This window comes from Apium graveolens, chromosome 7, assembly GCF_009905375.1.
Source record: "Apium graveolens cultivar Ventura chromosome 7, ASM990537v1, whole genome shotgun sequence".
Taxonomy (NCBI): Eukaryota; Viridiplantae; Streptophyta; class Magnoliopsida; order Apiales; family Apiaceae; genus Apium; species Apium graveolens.
The window spans coordinates 211,639,695-211,660,176 of record NC_133653.1 but is presented as its reverse complement, the minus strand read 5'-3'; the positions used below and the strand labels follow the sequence as shown (position 1 = coordinate 211,660,176).

Here is a 20,482-nt window from a genome sequence, read left to right as displayed (position 1 = left end):
TAAAGGCTAGTTCAACTTATAATGCTATCATGGGGAGAACAGGGATACATGCCTTCAAGGCAGTCCCCTCTTCCTACCATTCAGTCATGAAGTTTCCCACCCGAAACGGGATTGGAGAAGAGAGGGGAGATCAAAAAATGGCTAGAAGCTGTTATGTGGCCTCTTTGAGGGCAGATGGAGTCGGGGGGCAGGTTCTTCCTATTGAAGATATGGATGTTCGAGAAAATGATGAGAATAGAGGAAGGCCAGCAGAAGAATTGGTTTCGGTTCCTTTAGATCCCAAGAATCCTGAGAGGATGACTTTCATTGGAGCTACATTAGAGGAGCCCCTTAGAGGGAAGTTAGTGAAATTTTTGCAAGAAAATAGTGATGTGTTTGCATGGTCAGCAGCTGATATGCCAGGCATAGACCCGGGGTTAATTACCCACAAGTTAAACGTGGATCCAAGCCGGAAGACAGTGAAACAAAAGAAAAGAAATTTTGCCCCGGAAAGACAAGAGGCTATAAAGCAGGAAGTGGAAAAGCTCTTAGAGGCTGGTTTCATTGAGGAGATTCAATTTCCGGAGTGGTTAGCAAACCCTGTAATGGTGAAGAAGGCTAATGGAAAGTGGAGGATGTGTATAGACTTCACCGATCTGAATGATGCATGTCCCAAAGACTGTTTTCCGCTGCCTAGAATTGATACTTTGATTGATGCCACCGCTGGACATGAGATGCTGAGTTTCATGGATGGATTTAGCGGATACAACCAGATCAAAATGCATAAGGATGACATTCCAAAGGTATCATTTATCACTGACTTTGGTGTTTATTGTTATCTTGTTATGGCGTTTGGTCTCAAGAATGCAGGAGCCACCTATCAAAGGTTGGTGAATAAAATTTTTAAGGATCTTATTGGGAAGACTATGGAAGTCTATGTTGATGACATGCTAGTCAAGAGTCTAGTAAAGACTGATCATATAACCCATTTGAGGGAAGCTTTTGAGGTCCTGAGGTACCACAAGATGATGTTGAATCCCACGAAATGTGCTTTCGGAGTAGGATCTGGAAAATTCTTGGGATTGATGGTCTCAAAGAGGGGAATTGAGGCTAACCCCGATAAAATAAAGGCAATCCTGGACATGGAACCCCCAAAAACTGTCAAGGATGTTCAGAAACTCACAGGAAGGGTTGCTGCGCTAGGACGATTCATCTCCAAGTCAGGAGACAAGTGCTTGTCATTCTTCAAGTCATTAAAGAACATTAAAGACTTTGTATGGAGTGAGGAAAATCAGAAGGCATTTGAAGAGTTAAAGAAGTATATGGGCCAGGCCCCGTTGTTGGCCAAGCCAGTTCTGGGTGAAGTTTTATTCTTGTACTTGGCTGTTTCAGAAAGCGCCTTGAGCGCGGTGTTGGTTAAGGAGGAACTGAAAGTCCAGAAACCCGTATACTATGTCAGCAAAATTTTGCGTGGTGCTGAGTTGAATTATTCAGCCATTGAGAAATTCGCTTTAGCCTTGGTGATGGCTTCAAGAAAGCTGCGTCCTTATTTTCAAGCTCACCAAATTGAAGTGCTAACAAATCAGCCACTGAGAAATATCATTCACAGTCCCAAGGCAAGTGGGAGACTAATTAAGTGGGCAATAGAGTTGGGAGAGTTCGATCTCAAGTATAAGCCACGTATGGCCATAAAAGCCCAGGCACTAGCTGACTTCGTGGTGGAATGTACCATACCCAACCAAGAAGTCGGGGGGCAGGAAGATACCACACCTCAAGACAAGGGAGTCGACAATGGGGACAAGGAGAAAGAATATTGGGTTCTCTATTTTGATGGAGCATCAAAAACAAATTCCAGTGGAGCAGGGTTGGTTTTGCAAAGTCCTGATGGATTCTTAATTGAGTATGCCATGAAGCTAGACTTCCCAACCACAAATAATGAGGCAGAGTATGAAGCCCTGATTGCTGGCCTTGGTCTAGCTGGGACACTTAGAGTCAAAAACTTAAAGGTCCGTGGAGACTCGAAGTTGATCATATCCCAGGTAAAGGGAGAATTTGAAGCAAGGGATGATACGATGGCAAAGTATGTTCGCCTAGTAAGGGCTGTGATGACCCAATTTAATGAATGCCATGTTGAACACATTCCAAGGGAAGAAAATGCTAAAGCAGATGCGCTATCAAAGTTTGCTTCATCTGAGATTGAAGAAAGTTCAGGAAGTGTGTACTTCCGTGTTTTGAAGACACGAAGTATAGATGTTAAACTTGTGGCTCCCGTAGGCTTGGGGACGTCATGGATTGATCCCATCAAGGCTCACATTCAGACCGGTTGGTTGCCAAGTGATACAATTGAGGCACGGAAGTTAACTGTTCGAGCACTAAGGTACTCTTTGATAGATGGGATTCTATATAAAAGATCTTTCGTGGTTCCTTACTTGAGGTGTCTCAGGCCCGATGAGGCACGATTGGCTCTTGAGGAAGTGCATGAAGGCATTTGTGGGCAACACTTGGGGGGCAGGGCCTTGGCTCATAAGATAACTCGTTTAGGCTTCTATTGGCCAGAAATGATGGCTGATGCCAAAGAATATGTAAAGAAGTGTGATCGTTGTCAGAAGCATGCACCAGTCGCCAGACAACCCCCCGAGATGCTGACCTCTATCAACTCACCTATTCCCTTTGCTATGTGGGGGATGGATATTCTAGGGCCTTTTCCTATGGCCACAGCACAAAGGAAGTTTCTGATTGTAGCCATTGATTATTTCACCAAGTGGATCGAAGCCAAACCTTTGGCCAAAATCACAACTAAGCAGGTTGCACAATTCCTGTGGGAAAACATTATGTGCCGATATGGAATTCCCCGTATCCTCGTCACTGACAATGGAACGCAATTCAACAATGAGGAATTCAAGAAGTATTGTGAAGAAAATGAAATTGAGTTACGATTCACCTCTGTGGCTCACCCGCAAGCCAATGGGCAAGCGGAAGTAGCAAATCGGATAATCCTGGATGGACTAAAGAAGAGGATCGAAAAGTCGAGAAATAATTGGGTAGATGAGATACTTCCCATATTATGGGCTTATAGGACTACCTGTAGAGTCACGACAGATGCAACTCCTTTCATGTTGGCATATGGGGCGGAAGCAGTAGTTCCCGTGGAGATATCACATTCTTCTCCAAGGATTCAGGCTTTTGATGAAAAAGAAAATGAGGAAGGGCAGAAGTTAGCCCTGGATTTAATCGATGAAGTACGAGATAAAGCACACGCAAAGATAGTAGAATATCAGAAAAAGGCTTCATTCTACTACAACCTAAGGGTTAAAGAGAGGTTTTTCAAACAAGGTGACCTAGTCTTGAGAAAAATAGAGGCTTCTGGTGTCGGACAGAAAGGAAAGCTTGCCCCAAATTGGGAAGGGCCGTATAGAGTCAAGAGCGTTCAGGGTAGAGGAACCTACAAGCTGGAGACTATGGATGGCTTTGAAGTCCCGAGAACCTGGCACGCACAAAACCTGAAGGTTTACTACGTGTAAGATGGTCGAAGTACGATTCTCACTCGTCAGGATGGCGAGTAGGTTGAAAAGCACCTTGAAGCTTTGCTTGCTTAGGATTTATATGTTTTAGTTTTATTACGAAATTTATTAAGACTTGTGTAAGGGACGAATCCCAGACAATTTTATGAAATTCATAAGTTCTTCAAAGTATGATTGTGGCCTAACAAATAAAAATCAAATGCATGGATGCAAAGCATAAAAGGTGATAAATGAGATAGATATGATAGATGTTACAAAAGTTTGATAAATAAAGTCTCGAAAATAAAAAAAGCCACGCAGGGCTGAAAAAGCTCTAAGGAGCTGAGGTGCCCTCGGCGTCCATATCATCGTCTTCTCCGCTCTCGCTAGATGTCTCCGTCGTCTCGGAGGAGGAAGAGCTGTCATCCTCAGCAGGTCTGGAAAAAGACTCGGGAGGAGGAAGAAGTGGATCCTGAGGAACATGATCCGAGACAACTACTCGGGTACGAAACCTCTGTAGCAAAGCCTCATCGTCAGGGCAGATGTAGTCCGCCGGGTTAATATCAGGACAAGCCTCGTTCACGGTCCCAAGGGCCGTGTCCCAACCAGTCCTAAAAAACTCGGGAAAGACTGAATCATCCCTAATCCTCATGGATTGGGCAAACTCCTCCGAGTCCAGATAATTGTCTATAGCTTTATCCTTCTCCGCCCGAAGTACCACCAGCTCGGCGTTAGACTCTCCGAGTTCTTCCTCCTTGCGCTTGAGCTTCTTCTCCAGGGTAGCATACTTCTTCTGCTGCCTCCTGAGGGCATTATCGGCCTTATCAGAAGCCCGCTTCTATGATTCGGCTTGCCTCACAGCGCCTTGAAAGTAGGCGTTAGACTGAAACAAAACAATTAACAAAGTATAAGGCAAGAAAGTGCTACAAGAACGAGAAATAAGTTTAAAAAAGAGAAGGCATACCGAAGCCAGAGATTGGGCTCCCATGAGCTTAATCCTCTCAAGGTCAGGGGTGGCCACCACATCAGTAAAGTCCTTTGGGGTCACGCTATGGTAGGACCAATCCCAAGCATGCTTCGTGGAACCAACCACGGTATCCCCTCGGCGGAATCCCCAGAGAGGCTGAAAGGCGCCTGTAGCAGCAGCAGCAGGGGCAGCAGCAGTGATAGGAGCATTATGGCCCTCAGCTCCTTCAGTTGAAGCCTCCCCCATAGGCTCCTTGTGCTTTCTCAAGAAGATAGGCTCTGTCGCCTTTCCTCTGGTGTCTAGGCCTGCTAACCGAGCTTTCTTCATCCTAGCTGTTTCCTCGACCAAGGGGACATTGTCCTCGTTAATCTCCTTAGCAGCTGAAACAAAGCAAAAGACAAAATAAGTGATGTTAATAATGCGTGAAATAAAGAAAAATTGAGAAGGGAAGAGAAATACCCTGTTGAGAAACAGAGGATAGTCCCACATGAATCAGGGAAAACTCTTCTAAAAGAGTCCAGCTGGTGGTGGTGCCATCATCCTGAGTGAGCCCATTATAAATGATAGTTTCTTCAGGAGTTAAGTGAATGGATTTGAGGCTACCATCACTGACCTTCCCGAAGGAAGATCGAAAGAGCGTGCCCCAATCGCCATTCTCCCAACGTAACCCGACGAAACTATTCCTCCAATTTGGATTATTATCCGGAATAGAGGCGCTGTTAAAGATATGTTTGCTTTTGGGCCTTTGTTTGACATAAACCCAGCCACAAATATTGGAAGAACTATTGTAACATTGAAAGACTTTCCTAAAAACGGCTACAGAAAGAGGAAAGCCCTCCCTAAGACAACAAACCATAAAACATAGAATATTCCTCCAGGCGTTTGGAGGAAGCTGACACGGGTTAATTTGTAAGTCAGCCAAAAGATGAGGGATAAAAGGATGAAAAGGGAACCTAAGCCCAGCATTAAGGGCGTCGGTGTAGATGAAGAGAGTATCAGGCCTCCAGTGGCAAGTACGGTCACCACCAGAGACTGGGACTAGTCTAAAGGGAGGAGGGACGTTATAACGAGCATTTAGTTTATTGAAATCTATGTTATGCCAAGTATTACAGTGATTAAAGGAGTCGAGATGTGCAGTGGAAGGATATTCATCCCCCCTAGTGTTAATCATATCAATTAAAGACATATATGAAGAGCGGATCTCGATATCCTTACCTCGTTTTGAAGCCGAGGCTATCTTGGCCGCCCTCTCAGAACTCTTGTCAGCCATTAGTAAAGCTGGGAAAAGCCTGGAAACTGTGGAAGGAAGGAGGCTGAAAGCTAGGGAAGGAAGGTTGAGAGAGTAGGAAGTTGGAAGGAATGAGGAGTGAAGAGTGTGAGTATGAACACTCCCCCCACCCACCTTTATATAGCCAAAGAAGAGGTGGTTTGGGCCTCAAAAAGCCCATTTGGGCCCAACAAAGAGAAGGTTCTGGAAAATCCTGGAAATTCCTGGAAGGACCAAATAAAGAATTTTTAATTTTTCAAAGATTCTAGAAGAATCCAGAAAAACCTTAGAAGAAAGAACCTGGAATTTGGACTTAGAGATAAGGCCCAATTTTATAAGAATCTTGGAAAATCCAAGTGTGTAGGGCTAAAAAGGCCCAGAGCTAAGGCCCAGGTATAAAAGCCCTGTTTGAGGCCCTAATATCTTTTTGAAAGGGACCCAATTAAAAGGCCCAGTATATTGGAATAGGGTTAAAATAAGCCCGTGAGCTAAAAGCCCAGTTAAAAAAAAAACAATGGGCCCAGAGGATAGCCCCATAAAACCAGCCCAAAAAAGGGGGGCCCAATTAGTTGACAAACAAAACCCAAATTTAAGGAATGGGCCCAGGATTAAGACCCACTAAGAGGGTGGCCCAAAAAAAAAAAAAAAAAAAAAAAAAAAAAAAAAAAAAAGAGAGGAAGGGGTGAAAATCCTGGCCGAAATTCGACCAGGATTCCTGATCGAATGAGCCCTGCCCGAATTTGCATCGACCTGGGCAACAAATGAAGGTTAATTCGGTCAAAAAGCAGGACTCCTGACCGAAAGGAACAAAATTTCTGGTCGAAAATTTTCTGGTCGAAAATTGTAAAAAAAAAAAAAAAAAGGAGAGGAAGGGGTGAAAATCCTGGCCGAAATTCGACCAGGATTCCTGATCGAATGAGCCCTGCCCGAATTTGCATCGACCTGGGCAACAAATGAAGGTTAATTCGGTCAAAAAGCAGGACTCCTGACCGAAAGGAACAAAATTTTTGGTCGAAAATTTTCTGGTCGAAAATTGTAAAAAAAAAAAAAGATAAAAAAAAAAAAGATAAAAAAAAAAAAAAAAAAAATTAAGAGAAAAATCCTGGCCGAAATTCGACCAGGATTCCTGATCGAAAGCATCCTGCCCGAAAAGCTGTCGACCAGGGCAATATGGGGGTTAATTCGACCAGGATCCTGGTCGAATGGATTCCTGGTCGAAAACTGTATTAAAAAAAAAAAAAAAGTAAGGAAAATTCCTTAAATAATTTCTGAAAAATATTAATATTTTCAGAAATAAGGAATAAATCCAGGAAAATTAGGATAAATCCCAGAAATTAAGGGAAAAATCCAGAAAAAATAAGGAAATTCCTTAAATAATTTCTGAAAAATATTAATATTTTCAGAAATAAGGAATAAATCCAGGAAAATTAGGATAAATCTCAGAAATTAAGGGAAAAATCCAGAAAAAATAAGGAAATTCCTTAAATAATTTCTGAAAAATATTAATATTTTCAGAAATAAGAAATAAATCCAGAAAAATTAGGATAAATCCCAGAAATTAAGGGAAAATCCAGAAAAAATAAGGAAATTCCTTAAATAATTTCTGAAAAATATTAATATTTTCAGAAATAAGGAATAAATCCAGAAAATTAGGATAAATCCCAGAAATTAAGGGAAAAATCCAGAAAAATTGGGATAAAACCCAGAAATTAAGGGAAAAAATCCAGAAAATTAGGAAAAATCCCAGAAAATTAGGGAAAATTCCAGAAAATTAGGGAAAAATTCCTGGAAATTAAGATAATTTCTGAATAAAAGGAAGATTCGTTGTAAATGTGTAGGTCGCTCCACACTTTACGCAAAAACGAAACCCTGTAAGGGAACGAATAGATTTAACTTCTGCGAAACCTAATCAATGTTTCCCAAAAGTTGGGGGGCAAATGATAGGGATAAATAAGTCCTGATTTTATAATTAATGGGCTGCTAGGCCCAATAATAATAAGATGTATAATATTCAGACCAGAAAGGTTAAGTCTGACGGACCAGATTAGGCCTGGTGGAATAAAAAAGGCCCAAAAAGCCCTGATTATTAATTAATTTCGTAATTAATTAATAAGGGAGAAATCAGATGTTGAAAAGAGTCCCGATGAGGATATAAATCCTTAGAGATTAGCCTCAAGGGGACCTGAAAGGATAAGGAATCAACTTCCTACTTCCTAGGACTCCTAAGTCTATCCTAATTCAGAGGCTTATCCACCAAGCCTCCTATACCAAGTCCAATTCAAGGACTCCCGCATCTATATAAGGGGCCTCACCCCACAAATCAGAACTACGTTTTTTGACTTGATCCTTGGCAATCAGCAAGGTACGTAGGCATCTTGTTAAGGCAGATTGAGTCACGAAACACAAGAGCAGTCAAATCGAGCCTCGAAGCTCACGTTCCTTAGTATCAAATACAGCAATTATATATAGTAGTTTTAATCCATAACAGCCACGATGTATTACACTGAAAACACATAAACTGATAAGATATGTTTAAATGATTTTGATTTCTTTCTTCAACAATCATGTACAAATAAGACGTAAAACCATTGAAACAATGAATATATGATCATAGATTAGTGAGGGTAGGAGAAAGTAGGGTTCATCAGTAGAGATAATTGTGTGAATTTTTAAATTTGAAAATAGGTTAGCGTATGATATCGATACATGATTGAAATGATATGTGAGCTCTTTAATTATTTACTTAATTTTTAATTACAAGAAAATTCTTAATATTGCCTTACATGTATTAAACTTATTTTTTAATTAGTGTAAAATTGATAAATGAGTCGACCCATGGTAAAATCTAAATTTGTCTGACTCCTTTTTTAGCACAATTAAGAATATATAAATATAGATTTAATGTAATTAATACATCTTTTTTCATCAAATCTCAAAAAATTTAATGTGTGTAATTTTTTTTAAAGTGGACCAATAATTTTGAAATGGAGAAAGTATCAAATTCTTGTTTACCAGAAAATAATATCTTAATCAAGTAATTTAACATTCTTGGCAAGTCTTTCAAATAACACCGGTCTAGCTAGCCAAGTAGTAATTGGCAGCAGAAGGTAATGTCAGCACGTAGAAAATGTATATTGCGGACAAATGAGGTGGGAAATAGCTGTATATAAAAAGACGTGAAGAAGAAAATTATACAACCCTTCAGTTAGTAAATGCGTGAACCTTACGGACATTCCGCAGTTGCCAAAAGATATAGATAACCGCGTCGCACCTTAATTTTAAACTTAAACACCCACTGACATCACATAACATACCCCTGTTTCTGACTCCTCCTGTCTTCTTCACCGTATATATCCACATTCATTCATTCTTAACACCATTTTATTCTTATAAATATTTTTAATCGAATCAAAAATAAATAAAAATAACAATGCACAGGAAATCAGACTCCGATGTAACAAGCGTCGAAGCATCATCGCCAGCACGGCCACTTTACTACGTGCAAAGCCCGTCGAATCATGAGCCGGACAAAATGTCGTACGGGTCAAGTCCATTCGGGTCACCGGGTCACCAATACCATTGCTCTCCTATACACCATTCTCGAGAATCATCAACTTCTAGATTCTCAGCTTCGTTGAAAACTACGGCGAGGAATGCCGGGTATTGGAAGAAACTTCAACGGTCTGGGGAGTTGGTTGAGGAAGATGAAGATGAGGAGTACGATGAAGAGGATGAGAGAGAGAAGAAAGAGATTAAGAGGTTTTATGTTGTGTGTTTTGTGCTGTCGTTCGTAGTTTTGTTCTCCGTGTTTTCGTTGATCTTGTGGGCCGCTAGCACTTCTTACCCTCCTGAAGTTTACGTTAAGGTAAGAATTCCTTTTTACAGACTCGTTTACTCGTCCGAGTTGACTCAGTGAGTTAGTTGGGCTATTTTGTCTTAGTAGTTGGTTGATTAACTTAAGAAAACAACAAACTCTACATTTAATGTGTTATTGTATTATAAACATTTAGTAATCATTTTAGACGTTTTTATAATAACAGCTGTTTTTTTACGGAGTTACTCGGTGAGTCGACTCGGATGAGTAAAACAGAATGATGACAATTCAGCTAGGACTTCTTTTGTTTTTTGAATTTTTTTTTTGAAAATATTGGAGGGGAGAGATGGATTTCACACGCTGTTGAGAATGAAGTATACTTTACTTTACCGAGTTGACTCAGTCACTCGATAAGGACGAGTTGGTTTAAAAAATAAAAGTTACCATTTTTTTTGGCAGAGGTTAGTGTTTGAGAAGCTAAATGTACAATCGGGTATGGATGAATCCGGAGTGGCAACGGATATGTTGACTTTGAATTCAACGATAAAGATATTGTACAGGAACACTGGTACATTTTTTGGAGTTGATGTTAAAGTTGCGCCAGTTCGACTTTCGTATTACCAGCGTAATCTTGCTACTGGACCTGTAAGTAAATTTTCATACACTTTTTTTTTTATTTTTATAATATATGCTGTAGGTGTCTTGATTTAATATATCATGCGCGGAGATCACGTTTTTTTTTATTTGGTTATTTTAAAGATATTGATGTTGTAATGTTTCAATAGTGGGATACTCGTGACAGCTTAGTGGAGTTGCACTAATAATAATGCATGTATGATGTATCTAATACTGCCCCCGAAATCAGGATTTTCCCTTTTTTTATGGTATACTATACATGGTCATCATTATTTCAATTTATGTGATTGATTTTAGATCATTTTGTAACGATTTTAAAATATGTTTTGGGTTATCAAGTACTCAAGTATTACTCACTCGATTTCCTATATTTAGGTAAGAGTAAGTGGCAGATTTTAATTTGAATTTGTGGGTATACAAGTCCAGTATTGTCATAAAAAAAACTTACCAACTGTATAATGCGATATTAATATTCGGGGAATTGTTAGAATTTGTTTTGCGATATCTAGTACTCTCTTAAATAAAATTCAATTGATAAACTACGAATTGATGAAAAATAGAAAATTTGCGTGGTGAATGTTATGTTGATTTTATGAATCAAATTATGTGTAAGTTATTTTTGTAAAGCTGATATATGAGTGGCAAGTTAAAAAGTTGATCAGTAGGTAGAGAGTATTTTTCAAAGCTGTATTTAGTATTAGTGGATGCGTATTACTAACATATAATATAAGACGTGTTGAATTAGTAATTTTTGACTGGGTGAATTAAATCTTAAGCGTTTTTTTATTTAAATAAATCAATGAGAGTAAGTGACAATAGTTATCCAATTGGTAAAGATAATGTGTAGACTGTACATGGTGCAAACTGCAAAGCTGCAGAGCTCTTTATTTCAAAATATTGAGCCCTTTTGACTGATGTCCAAGTACTCTCTATATCCCATTAAATTCTTTACATCACTTTTTGACATATTTTTCAATATTCATATAAAGTATAACTTCATTATATTTTTTAAATTTATTTTTTTATATAAAAGTTTTATGTTTAAACTTTTATTCAAAAAAATATTATAAAACTATATTTTATATAAATCTCGAAATACGTGCAAATAATAAACGCCTCCAAAGAGGGAGTAAGTAATAATATACAGGTTCTTTGTGTGACATGATCGTGTAACTTGTGTTTATGTCTGCAATATCCATTGCCTGAATACTACTTTAGTACACTTTGATTTTCATGTTATTTCTTATAAATTTCGTCCTTAATCTTATAATTAAAGGTTTTCATTTTCATTGTCGTTTACTTTGGCATCAAGGGAAGACACATTGTTCTCATGTTTTTTCGTACGTTTTTATTAAACTTAATCTAAATGTGACTGTAAATTTAAAAGGAGGTGAAGTTCCATCAAAATAGAAAGACTCAGAGGACTGTAATCACCAGCATCGAATCACATCAGCTTCCACTATACGGTGGAGTGCCTGGTCTTATTTCTAGAAATGGCAGAATTGACAGCATCTCTGTGCCACTGAACTTGACTATCGGCATAAGGTCGAGGGCATATGTGTTGGGAAAGCTGGTGAAACCAAAGTTCTACCGGACCATCAGATGCCAAGTCACTATACATGGCAGCAAACTAGGCAAGCCGGTTAATCTGACAAATGCTTGTGTTCATCACAACTGATCTTCCAAATTGTCGAAACTGCTTAACATAGCTTAGGTCTTTTTTGATGCTTTATTGTTAAAACTTAGAATGCATATGTGAAGATTCATCATACATCATTAACGTACTTTAAACTTTTCTCCAAGGAGTATCTATCACCGGAAAACCTTTGTTCAACAGTCATTTGATATATTTAGAAGGGCGGTATAAATTATAAAGGGTTATCCTAAACACGATATTAGTCTTCATCACTAGGTTAGGATCTCATCAGCTAATTCTCAATGTTTACTGTATTTACATTTAGAAAATTTTGGGTTCTGATCTCAGTCAGTGTGTCAACTTGTGGAAGCATATCTGCCCTTAAAATGATATTTTCGAACAATTTTTTGTGCGTTGTTAATCCTGAATAAAATTTGAATTGATTCACAAGAAAATAAAAATTGCAGCTACCTTGATCAAATAGACATAATACACAAGAACAAGAATTAAACAAGATTGCCAAGGAGAATAATACATCGAGAACTAACAAATTATAGAACACACAGAATCAAACTACTGCAAACATAAAACACTTGCTTTAGGAATGGAAGTTTTATAGAACACAACTTAACAGGATAGCGAAGTAGATATGTCTGGATATATATCCCAAATGAAGTTTACTTCAAATCTCTTTTTTCTCCTCACCATTTTTAAGGGCTCCAGGAAGCTTGTCCTTGATCTTCTCCATAAAGCCCTTCTTCTCCATAGTTTCATTATTTCCATCTGCTTCCGAATTTGATTTAGGCTTCATAGTCCCCTCTTCCGCATTCTTGTACTGACCAGGTAGTATTTCTTTGATCTTTTCAATAAATCCCCTTTTCTCTTCAGGTTGTAGTGCTTCTGCCTTCCCTTCTTCATTGCATTCCTCAACAAATGTCCGCGCATTTTGGTGTTCAGTATCCTCTTCATTTCCAGTGGTTACTTTATCTTTGATCTTCTCTTTCAAACCGTTCTTTTTCTTTTTCCTTTCTCGTCCTTCCTCATCGCTAGACTGGTAGTTTCATCACAGGAGGGATTGTCAGTGCACTGGCAAATAAAGCCATTCTATCTTTAAAAAACTTTGGGTTATATGGATTTCAAATGTTTATAAGATGCTTACAGAGCTTGAGTTTTTACGAGTGTGGTGGAGCTCTTCTGCGAGGTTGTGCTTTTGCTCTTCTTTCCTCTCCTCAAGTTCTGATTTCTGCATTTTTTCCGGGGATTTCATTACAGCATCATCTTGTGGTTTGCCATCTTTCTTTTGCAAGAAATCGAACATTCCACAGCCTCTAGTTTCTCCCATCCTGCAAATACTAAAACTAAACTAAAACCAAATATATTATACTCACAAAGTTCTTAGCTAGTAAATGTCTACTTTGGATAGAATTGTATTTTGTTCACATGAATTCTCATGCTTTATATAGAAGAAATTTACTGGAATCAAGATAACTTTGTATATTAAGTATTAAGTAATGCACCAACATACATTTCTCTAAGTTATCCTTATGCGCTTTTCAAAGTCATTACTGGTGAAAATACATTGCGTAGTTTGCATTCAGTATTACTTTAAGATTAGTTACTGTAATGCTTATTTTTTTTTAATTTACCACATCGAAGACGGTTTACAAGATGCTGATGGTCGGTTATCGGTATGTGAAAACTAATAAGGGTCGGTGGAACAGAACACTAATCTAGAGGTTGTGTTTTGAACTTCCAAGAGATTGATTCCCTTGAGTTGAGATCTCTCATGCTTATCTTGAACACAAAGTGAGATGTTATTATCATATTATAGGTCAGTATGATTTTTTCAAGATAAATTTACATTGTTCCGATCCATTTTTGATTTTGCAGAGAATGTAAGTGAAAGTTTCAGTAGCACATGAGCAGACTAGCTTTGACAAAGAAAATTGTTTAGTATTTCTCCAATGTGAGAAAAACTGCAAGTGATTTTCAATGTGCCATGTCTCTGTAATATTCTTTGAGACTGATAGAAACTGAAAGTAATAGACTAGTAGTAGTAAAGTTCCAGACTAACAGTCAACCTTGAATTTACATTTCTAAAAAAAATAGTTAAGCAAAAACAAAGCCAGCTAAATCTGTGTGTAAATTGTGACTTTCTCTCTGTCAATACACATTCTTTGTCCAGATATCACTGTTATTTGGGATGGAAGAAACTAGCCTTGACGCCGTAGACAATTAAAGTTCTAATAGCTGCTATTTCTATGAATACAATGAAAACTATGCCCAAAAATGCAATCCCTACATTGAGGTACCACATTGGACTTGTTCGACGAGGATTCCTGATGATGATCCACATCAAACAAGGGTATACGAATGTTATTGGCACTGCTGTAAGTCCTCCAAGCAACGGTCCCAGAACTCCTAAAAATGGAACAGCCACTGCCACGAAATACACAAATCCTCCAAACAATGCTCGAATTACTCCTCGCACCAACTTGGGACATCTCTTATTTTTCTTGGTAACATAAATTCGCTCCAAGTTGTCCCATACTACCATACCATAGATTTGAAATATGCTTAGGAAGTGTATCACCACCAATAGGTATATTATGGCCCTCATAAATTTTGGCACATTGTCACGGTGATAATCCATGAATGACCTTAGCAGTGGCATGCTATCGCTCATGTTTAATTTATTACCATAACACCAGTATCCAGCTATTGCAAGGGGATATAAACAGGCTGCAATCACTAGATACGAAACTGCTACTCCTCTATTCATTGGTCCTTTTGATGGTCGGTTTTTGGACGTTGATATCGTTCCCTGAATTTCAAGTACAACATTATGGCCTCTGAAGGCAAATGCAATTAATCCAAGAGCATTGATAGCTCCGTAAACATCCTTATGTCTTTTAGGAGCGTGTTTGACACTGTATAAGGAGCTGGCTTCGGGTCGATCCTGGACAAGGGAGAGAACCACCAACAATGTAGTATAGATGATGGCGGCTAAAGTTCCTATAGCTGCCACCTTGGTGGCAGAATTCAAGTTGGGAGAGATCTGAGACAGAATGACGGCTATTATTATAAAACATAAGTACCACTCTGCACCAGATAAAGGTCTGCTAGTGCAGTTGCCCGGTCCGCACATTTACAAGTACAAACTTCTCAAGCAACTTCCTCCGTTAATAATCAAGAGCACACATGTTCCTCCTGCTAAGTACATTACTGGGAACAACGAAAGTAATTTTCCCAACTTCATTCCTGCAAACATTACAATTTCATTATGTTAGACAATCTTTGTACAAGCGTCAACAAATGGTTGGTGCAGTGTTTGAACTATTGTTCCCCCACTGAAATTTAAGAGTTCGACTCATGCTGTGTGCATGTGTAATTAATCAGCAAAAATAAAAGCATCTCATCTCTAGCTCGCCTATAACACATTTTATCGTAGAACAAATAATTTGCAGGGAATTAAACGTAATTTTTGGTTTAGGAATTGGATGTACTAACCAAAGGCGGTGACTGACAAATGCATGAATCTGCTGTAGCGAATTCCAGGAGGCTTCGATTCATGAAGATTGACTAGTAGCCATATGGTATAGAGCTGCCATACATACCCGATGGTCAATGATATGATACCCCAGTACCTATAATTCCACATATAATAACGTCAAAACTCGGTTTCTTCATCTAATAAAAATCTCACTAGCATTCATTTTGGGAAAATACATGATATTTGACTAGTTAATTAATGTATCTAGACCTAGTCAAATAAAATTGACTCAAACTTTTGTGCTCCCTCTTTCCATTGACAGCATTTTTTATTTTTTGTCCCAAAAATATTGTCCACATTAAATTAATTTTAATAATTCTGTTACTTATTATGATAATTGAAATGTTATTTATGTTAATTTATTTGATAAATAATATATTTTTTGGTGACTTATAATTTATTTAATATTATTAAATAAAAAAGGTTAAAATCTGATTTATGATAAAAATAAGTGGGACGCGGGAGTATTAGAAATTAAATATATCAAAATTTGGCTTAATTTTAAATTAATTCAAGTCCCAACTTTTGAGTTATGCCGATATGAATATGAATATGAATATGAATTCAGTTTGGTTCAATTCTACATAATCGAGAAATAATAGTTATTTGCATAAAATAGGAAAATTTTAATCGACGGTTCTTATTAATCAATAAATTTACATAAGATATCAATAAATGCTCATCTTCTAAGCATTGTTATATAAATCGGCCGATTTTTTTAAAAAAAAATCTATAAATTGCTCAAAAATCGGTTAAAATATTTGTTTAGTTTAATCGATTCTCAATAAATTACAGATAAATTATTCATTAAATCATAAATCGATATTTCAATCTAATAGTTTCGATTTTCAAAATTTATAACCATGCTTTAAAGTGTAAAAACCTTAATTTACCGTTCATAATAAACGAAGTATCCAGATGTTGAACAAATTAGGAATAAGGTATCTGGTATCAAGATTCATATCTCACCACCTACTTAATTTTTGTCTTTATAATGAATATTCTTCTTTATTACCTTTAGGAATTGAATTTAAGCTCAAAGTAAAAAACTCTAGCACTACATCTTTGGTCGGTATTAAGGGTGTTGTATAAGCTAATTTTGTTGTGGTTATCATGATCAAGACTACATATATTAAAACAAATGAAAGTGAGATGAGCAACACGATTGAAGTAAATTAATGTTCCTCGTAAACTAAATTTTAGTGATTAATTTAGTAGATTCGATATAATAATTTATAAAAGTGGGCTTCTTTGACCCATTTTTGAAGCCTGCAGAACTATCATGTATAGACAACTATATCAGTTCACACGCACACAGTTGGTTACGAGTCAAGAGTTGCATACAGTTAAAACAACCTAGATTGAAATATTAATACAACGAGTCTGTTTTGGTTGATTCAATTTGCTGGCAACTTGACCTTCTATTAAAGATTTTGAACTCATCTATGAATTCACCATCAACTTCACATCTTTTGCAAGGTGCACGCATCTGGACAAGGACAAGGTAACAAAATCTGAATAGCTGGTCATTTAGGATTACATTATAACAAAATATACCCTAATAAACTTATAATTCCTTAATAAAATATAGCTATATTACCAATAAACCAAAGTATTCCCCTCCAATTATAATCGTAATTAAATAACACACTTGCTCCCGCAAGTTACTGTTCCGATTGTGATTCATGCAAAACAATACTCGACCGATGAGGTCCAATCGGTAATTATCGTGCCGAAACTACCGACCAAATATTGTTGTGCACCTCCAACTACCACGGAACAATAACACTCAGATGTTGGAGCCTGGCACTTATCGATATATTAAAAATACTTGGATTCCTTAAAGAAACAAAATATTAAAATATGTTAGTTAGGTAGGGGCATGACAGTAAGCTCCTAATAATAGAATCTTCATTTAAATTAACCAAATTTGACATGCAAGAAACGAAACTTACCATCCAAGAGAGACAAGTGCCACTGGAAGCGCAAAGGATTGAAGCCCCATCCCGGAACAAATAAGTAGAAATGTAGCCGAAAATGTACCTCCTTCTCGTAACTCCGTTATCGGAAGCAAATTATCCGTCGTCTCGTTCTCTGTCGTCGGAAGCCATGGATCTACAGGACTTTCTAACGTCGGCAACACCTGACTTCCTGATGAACTTGCTCGTATTAACTCTTCTATTTTTATCTCAACTGAGTCCCCCATTCTTCCCGAATCAATATATGTATTTCTTGCTTGTGTGTGTGTAGAAATATTATACATGTACAGATGATATATAGATAAGTATCTATGAATCCCTCCTGCTACTTCGCTTTATATAAGGCCAGCAATTTGAAATAATAGTTGACCAATTATATATTTTTTTTTATTACCGAGAGAGATAATAAATCGAAATTCAGTGGACAGCATGCAAAAGAGAAATATTGTCAATTCTCATGACTCAATGCATATGATATCGTTCTTCAGATGATGTCAAAATGATACAAATGCGTGTCGTAAGCAAGTACATGGGTAGGAGCACCAATATCATTATATCATCAATATTAATCGAGATACCTATTTGTATAAAAAAGGAAATAAATCAGTATAGATCTAGCTTTAGGAAAAATTGGTGACAGCAATTCTTTCAAGTAAACAATCAGAACCGTCAACAAAAATCCAAGAGAAAGGTCATAGTATACTCCCTCCGTCTCTTTCAATTGTAATCGTTTTTAAAAGAGCGTTTGATACATAAAAAATATAGTTCACTGACTTTTTAAAAAAAATTCTTTTTCTGAATAAAAATAAAATGTTTAAATTTTTATTCGAAAAAGAAATTTTTTAAAAAAGTTATTAAACTATAATTTTTTTTATCTTAAAATGTTTGTCGAACACTCTTTCACCAACGACAACGATAACAATTGGAGAGAGGGAGGGTGTAATTCACTTTTTGTAAAAATTAATCCGACCTAATAGGTTAATATTATTAATTTAGGATTAATCCAAAATCGGTAATTAATCAAAAATATTAATTGGAAATTGTTGAATATTTTTTAAGTTCAAATTCTGCAAACTCACATAGTCACCGTTCTATCTTGTCAGCTCAGTATTCCGTATGACAGCTCATCACAGTTTTCATCCACTAATTTAATCTCTGAGTTAGTTATATACCCGCACATTGGATTCTATAATTAGTTAGTGAGAATGTTTTACTTGCTCTTTGATCAAACACTTCTAATAGCTAAAATATTTTTCACTACTTTTACTATGCTAATCATTATGATTGATATAACATCCAAACTCGTAACTGAATGCGTACCGGATCCAACAACCCATCACAAGTCAATCCGAAAAAATTAGCAATTTGATACATATTAGTTATTAACTTGTATTTATAAAAATCTCAAATACTCTTTTTGTTATTGATGTGGGATGTTACAGTCACCCCATCTTATAAGATCGACGTCCTCGTCGATCTCACAAACACACACATACGGAACCCGTGCAGTGCCTCTGCACTTCCGGCTGGGCAGAGCTCTGTTACCATTTATAACACCCAAACCCACAGCTGAATGCGTACCGGACCCAACACAGGTCAGTCCAAAAAAGCTAGCGATTTGGTACACATTAGTTGTTATCTTGTATCTATAAAGGTCTCAAACACTCTTATTTTTATTGATGTGGGATTTTACAATTGAATATGAAGAACTTCATCAGTTTTAACATGGTATCAGAGCATCAATAGAAGATTCGATCGTGTATATCATTGGTGCTACTGACCATATCTGTTTTTATCTAAATCTTTTCCAATCTTATAAGCCTGTCATATGAGTTAATGAAAAATATAACAGTGCCTGATGGGAGATAAATACCTATTGCACACATAGGGTATGTAAAGGCACATGAAAATTTAATTCTTCATGATATGTTGCATATTCCTCAATTCCAATTTAATTTGGTTTCCATGCAAAGGATTTGCAAGGACATGAAAAAATCAGGAATTTTAATGGTCAGTGAATTTCGTTTCTCAACCAAAAATCATGTTCTAATTATCAAAATAAAGCCTGGGATTAGTATAATCATTACCAAGAATCATCAGCAACCATCCTTCACCCAAAGTTCTACAAAATCGAATAAAAAAATAATCAAGAACTCGGTTTTACACCTCCTCGACTAAAACAAATCAATCCAATACGCAAATCGATTCTAATTAACATTCTAAAGTTGATTATCATCTCGGAAACAATCAACAATCATCAATAATCAAAATCAAAATTTAAGAACAAGAACCGCAAAATCAATTTCTATGAATACTTACTCTCAGATTGCAAAAGTTATATCAATAGGAAGGTCTCTTTATGAGGATCGTTTTGATTACTAGAACACTCGATTTGGTTCCCTGGCTCAATCAAAATCATCAATCAAAGGTTCCTTGCAAAATCTAACCCCTAAATATGTTCTTGGATTTTTGTTTTTATTTTCAGAATTTTTGATAAATAAATGAATAAAATAAATTCTTGCAGCTATTTATATTTTTGGAAAATAAATACCCCTAAAATCAATTGAGGGTGTTTTATTCTCATAATTAAAATAATTAGGCCCAAAAATAATAATAATGGGGAATAATTTTAAAATCAATAAAATATAAAATTTATATCAAAATTCCCCAAAATTGCGAATAATTCAAAAATACAAAGATAAAGGGTATTTGAAATATGTATACTCCTATAAAAATAAAAACATGAATTTTGTGGGCTTTGACGTCCCGGTGGGGTCCCGATCCGTTTATTTTTGAAAAATAGAAACGATTACTAAATTAACAGAAAACACCGAACACACATAAAATACGTTCAAACGCACATGAAACGAAATAAAACGAGTACCTCAATAAAGACGCTAATAAACACGCGTCCCGATTACAGATCGATTCATATAATTATAGTTTAAACACATATTAATTACTCGAAAATTTTCCGGTTCACATGGGAATACAAATAGCATTTTATAACACGTAATATCATTGCAATGGACATTTTAACTTATACAAACACATAATATTTATTTATTTAACATAAATATTCACATAATTTTCCCGGATATTACAATTATCAGGCTTACAAGATTCTTCTTCACAGCTTATTTGTTATATA

At 36.8% G+C, this 20,482-nt stretch overlaps 2 protein-coding genes and 1 pseudogene across 2 annotated transcripts; 1 reads left to right on the top strand and 2 right to left on the bottom strand.

The window, feature by feature from the left end:
* Positions 1-8,914: 8,914 nt before the first annotated feature.
* On the top strand, positions 8,915-14,257 carry LOC141671087 (uncharacterized). Its single transcript, XM_074477192.1, has 3 exons — positions 8,915-9,578; positions 9,987-10,172; positions 11,551-14,257. The coding sequence occupies exons 1-3, from the start codon at positions 9,144-9,146 to the stop codon at positions 11,839-11,841; spliced, it is 912 nt and encodes a 303-aa protein (XP_074333293.1). The 5' UTR covers positions 8,915-9,143; the 3' UTR covers positions 11,842-14,257.
* LOC141671088 (uncharacterized) lies at positions 12,482-13,141 on the bottom strand. Its single transcript, XM_074477193.1, has 2 exons — positions 12,959-13,141; positions 12,482-12,850 (listed from the first exon to the last, which is right to left on the bottom strand). The coding sequence occupies exons 1-2, from the start codon at positions 13,139-13,141 to the stop codon at positions 12,482-12,484; spliced, it is 552 nt and encodes a 183-aa protein (XP_074333294.1).
* LOC141671089 (lysine histidine transporter-like 8) lies at positions 13,870-17,708 on the bottom strand (annotated as a pseudogene).
* Between the last annotated feature and the right edge of the window lie 2,774 nt (positions 17,709-20,482).

What these genes read in the sequence shown, in the direction of transcription:
- LOC141671087 (XM_074477192.1), top strand. Translation starts at nt 9,144, where the DNA reads ATGCACAGGAAATCAGACTCCGATGTAACAAGCGTCGAAGCATCATCG. An exon ending in CTCCTGAAGTTTACGTTAAG is followed by an intron (nt 9,579 to 9,986) that starts GTAAGAATTCCT and finishes TTTTTTTGGCAG; the next exon opens with AGGTTAGTGTTTGAGAAGCT. An exon ending in GTAATCTTGCTACTGGACCT is followed by an intron (nt 10,173 to 11,550) that starts GTAAGTAAATTT and finishes TAAATTTAAAAG; the next exon opens with GAGGTGAAGTTCCATCAAAA.
- LOC141671088 (XM_074477193.1), bottom strand. Translation starts at nt 13,141, where the DNA reads ATGGGAGAAACTAGAGGCTGTGGAATGTTCGATTTCTTGCAAAAGAAA. An exon ending in CTCGTAAAAACTCAAGCTCT is followed by an intron (nt 12,851 to 12,958) that starts GTAAGCATCTTA and finishes TGAAACTACCAG; the next exon opens with TCTAGCGATGAGGAAGGACG.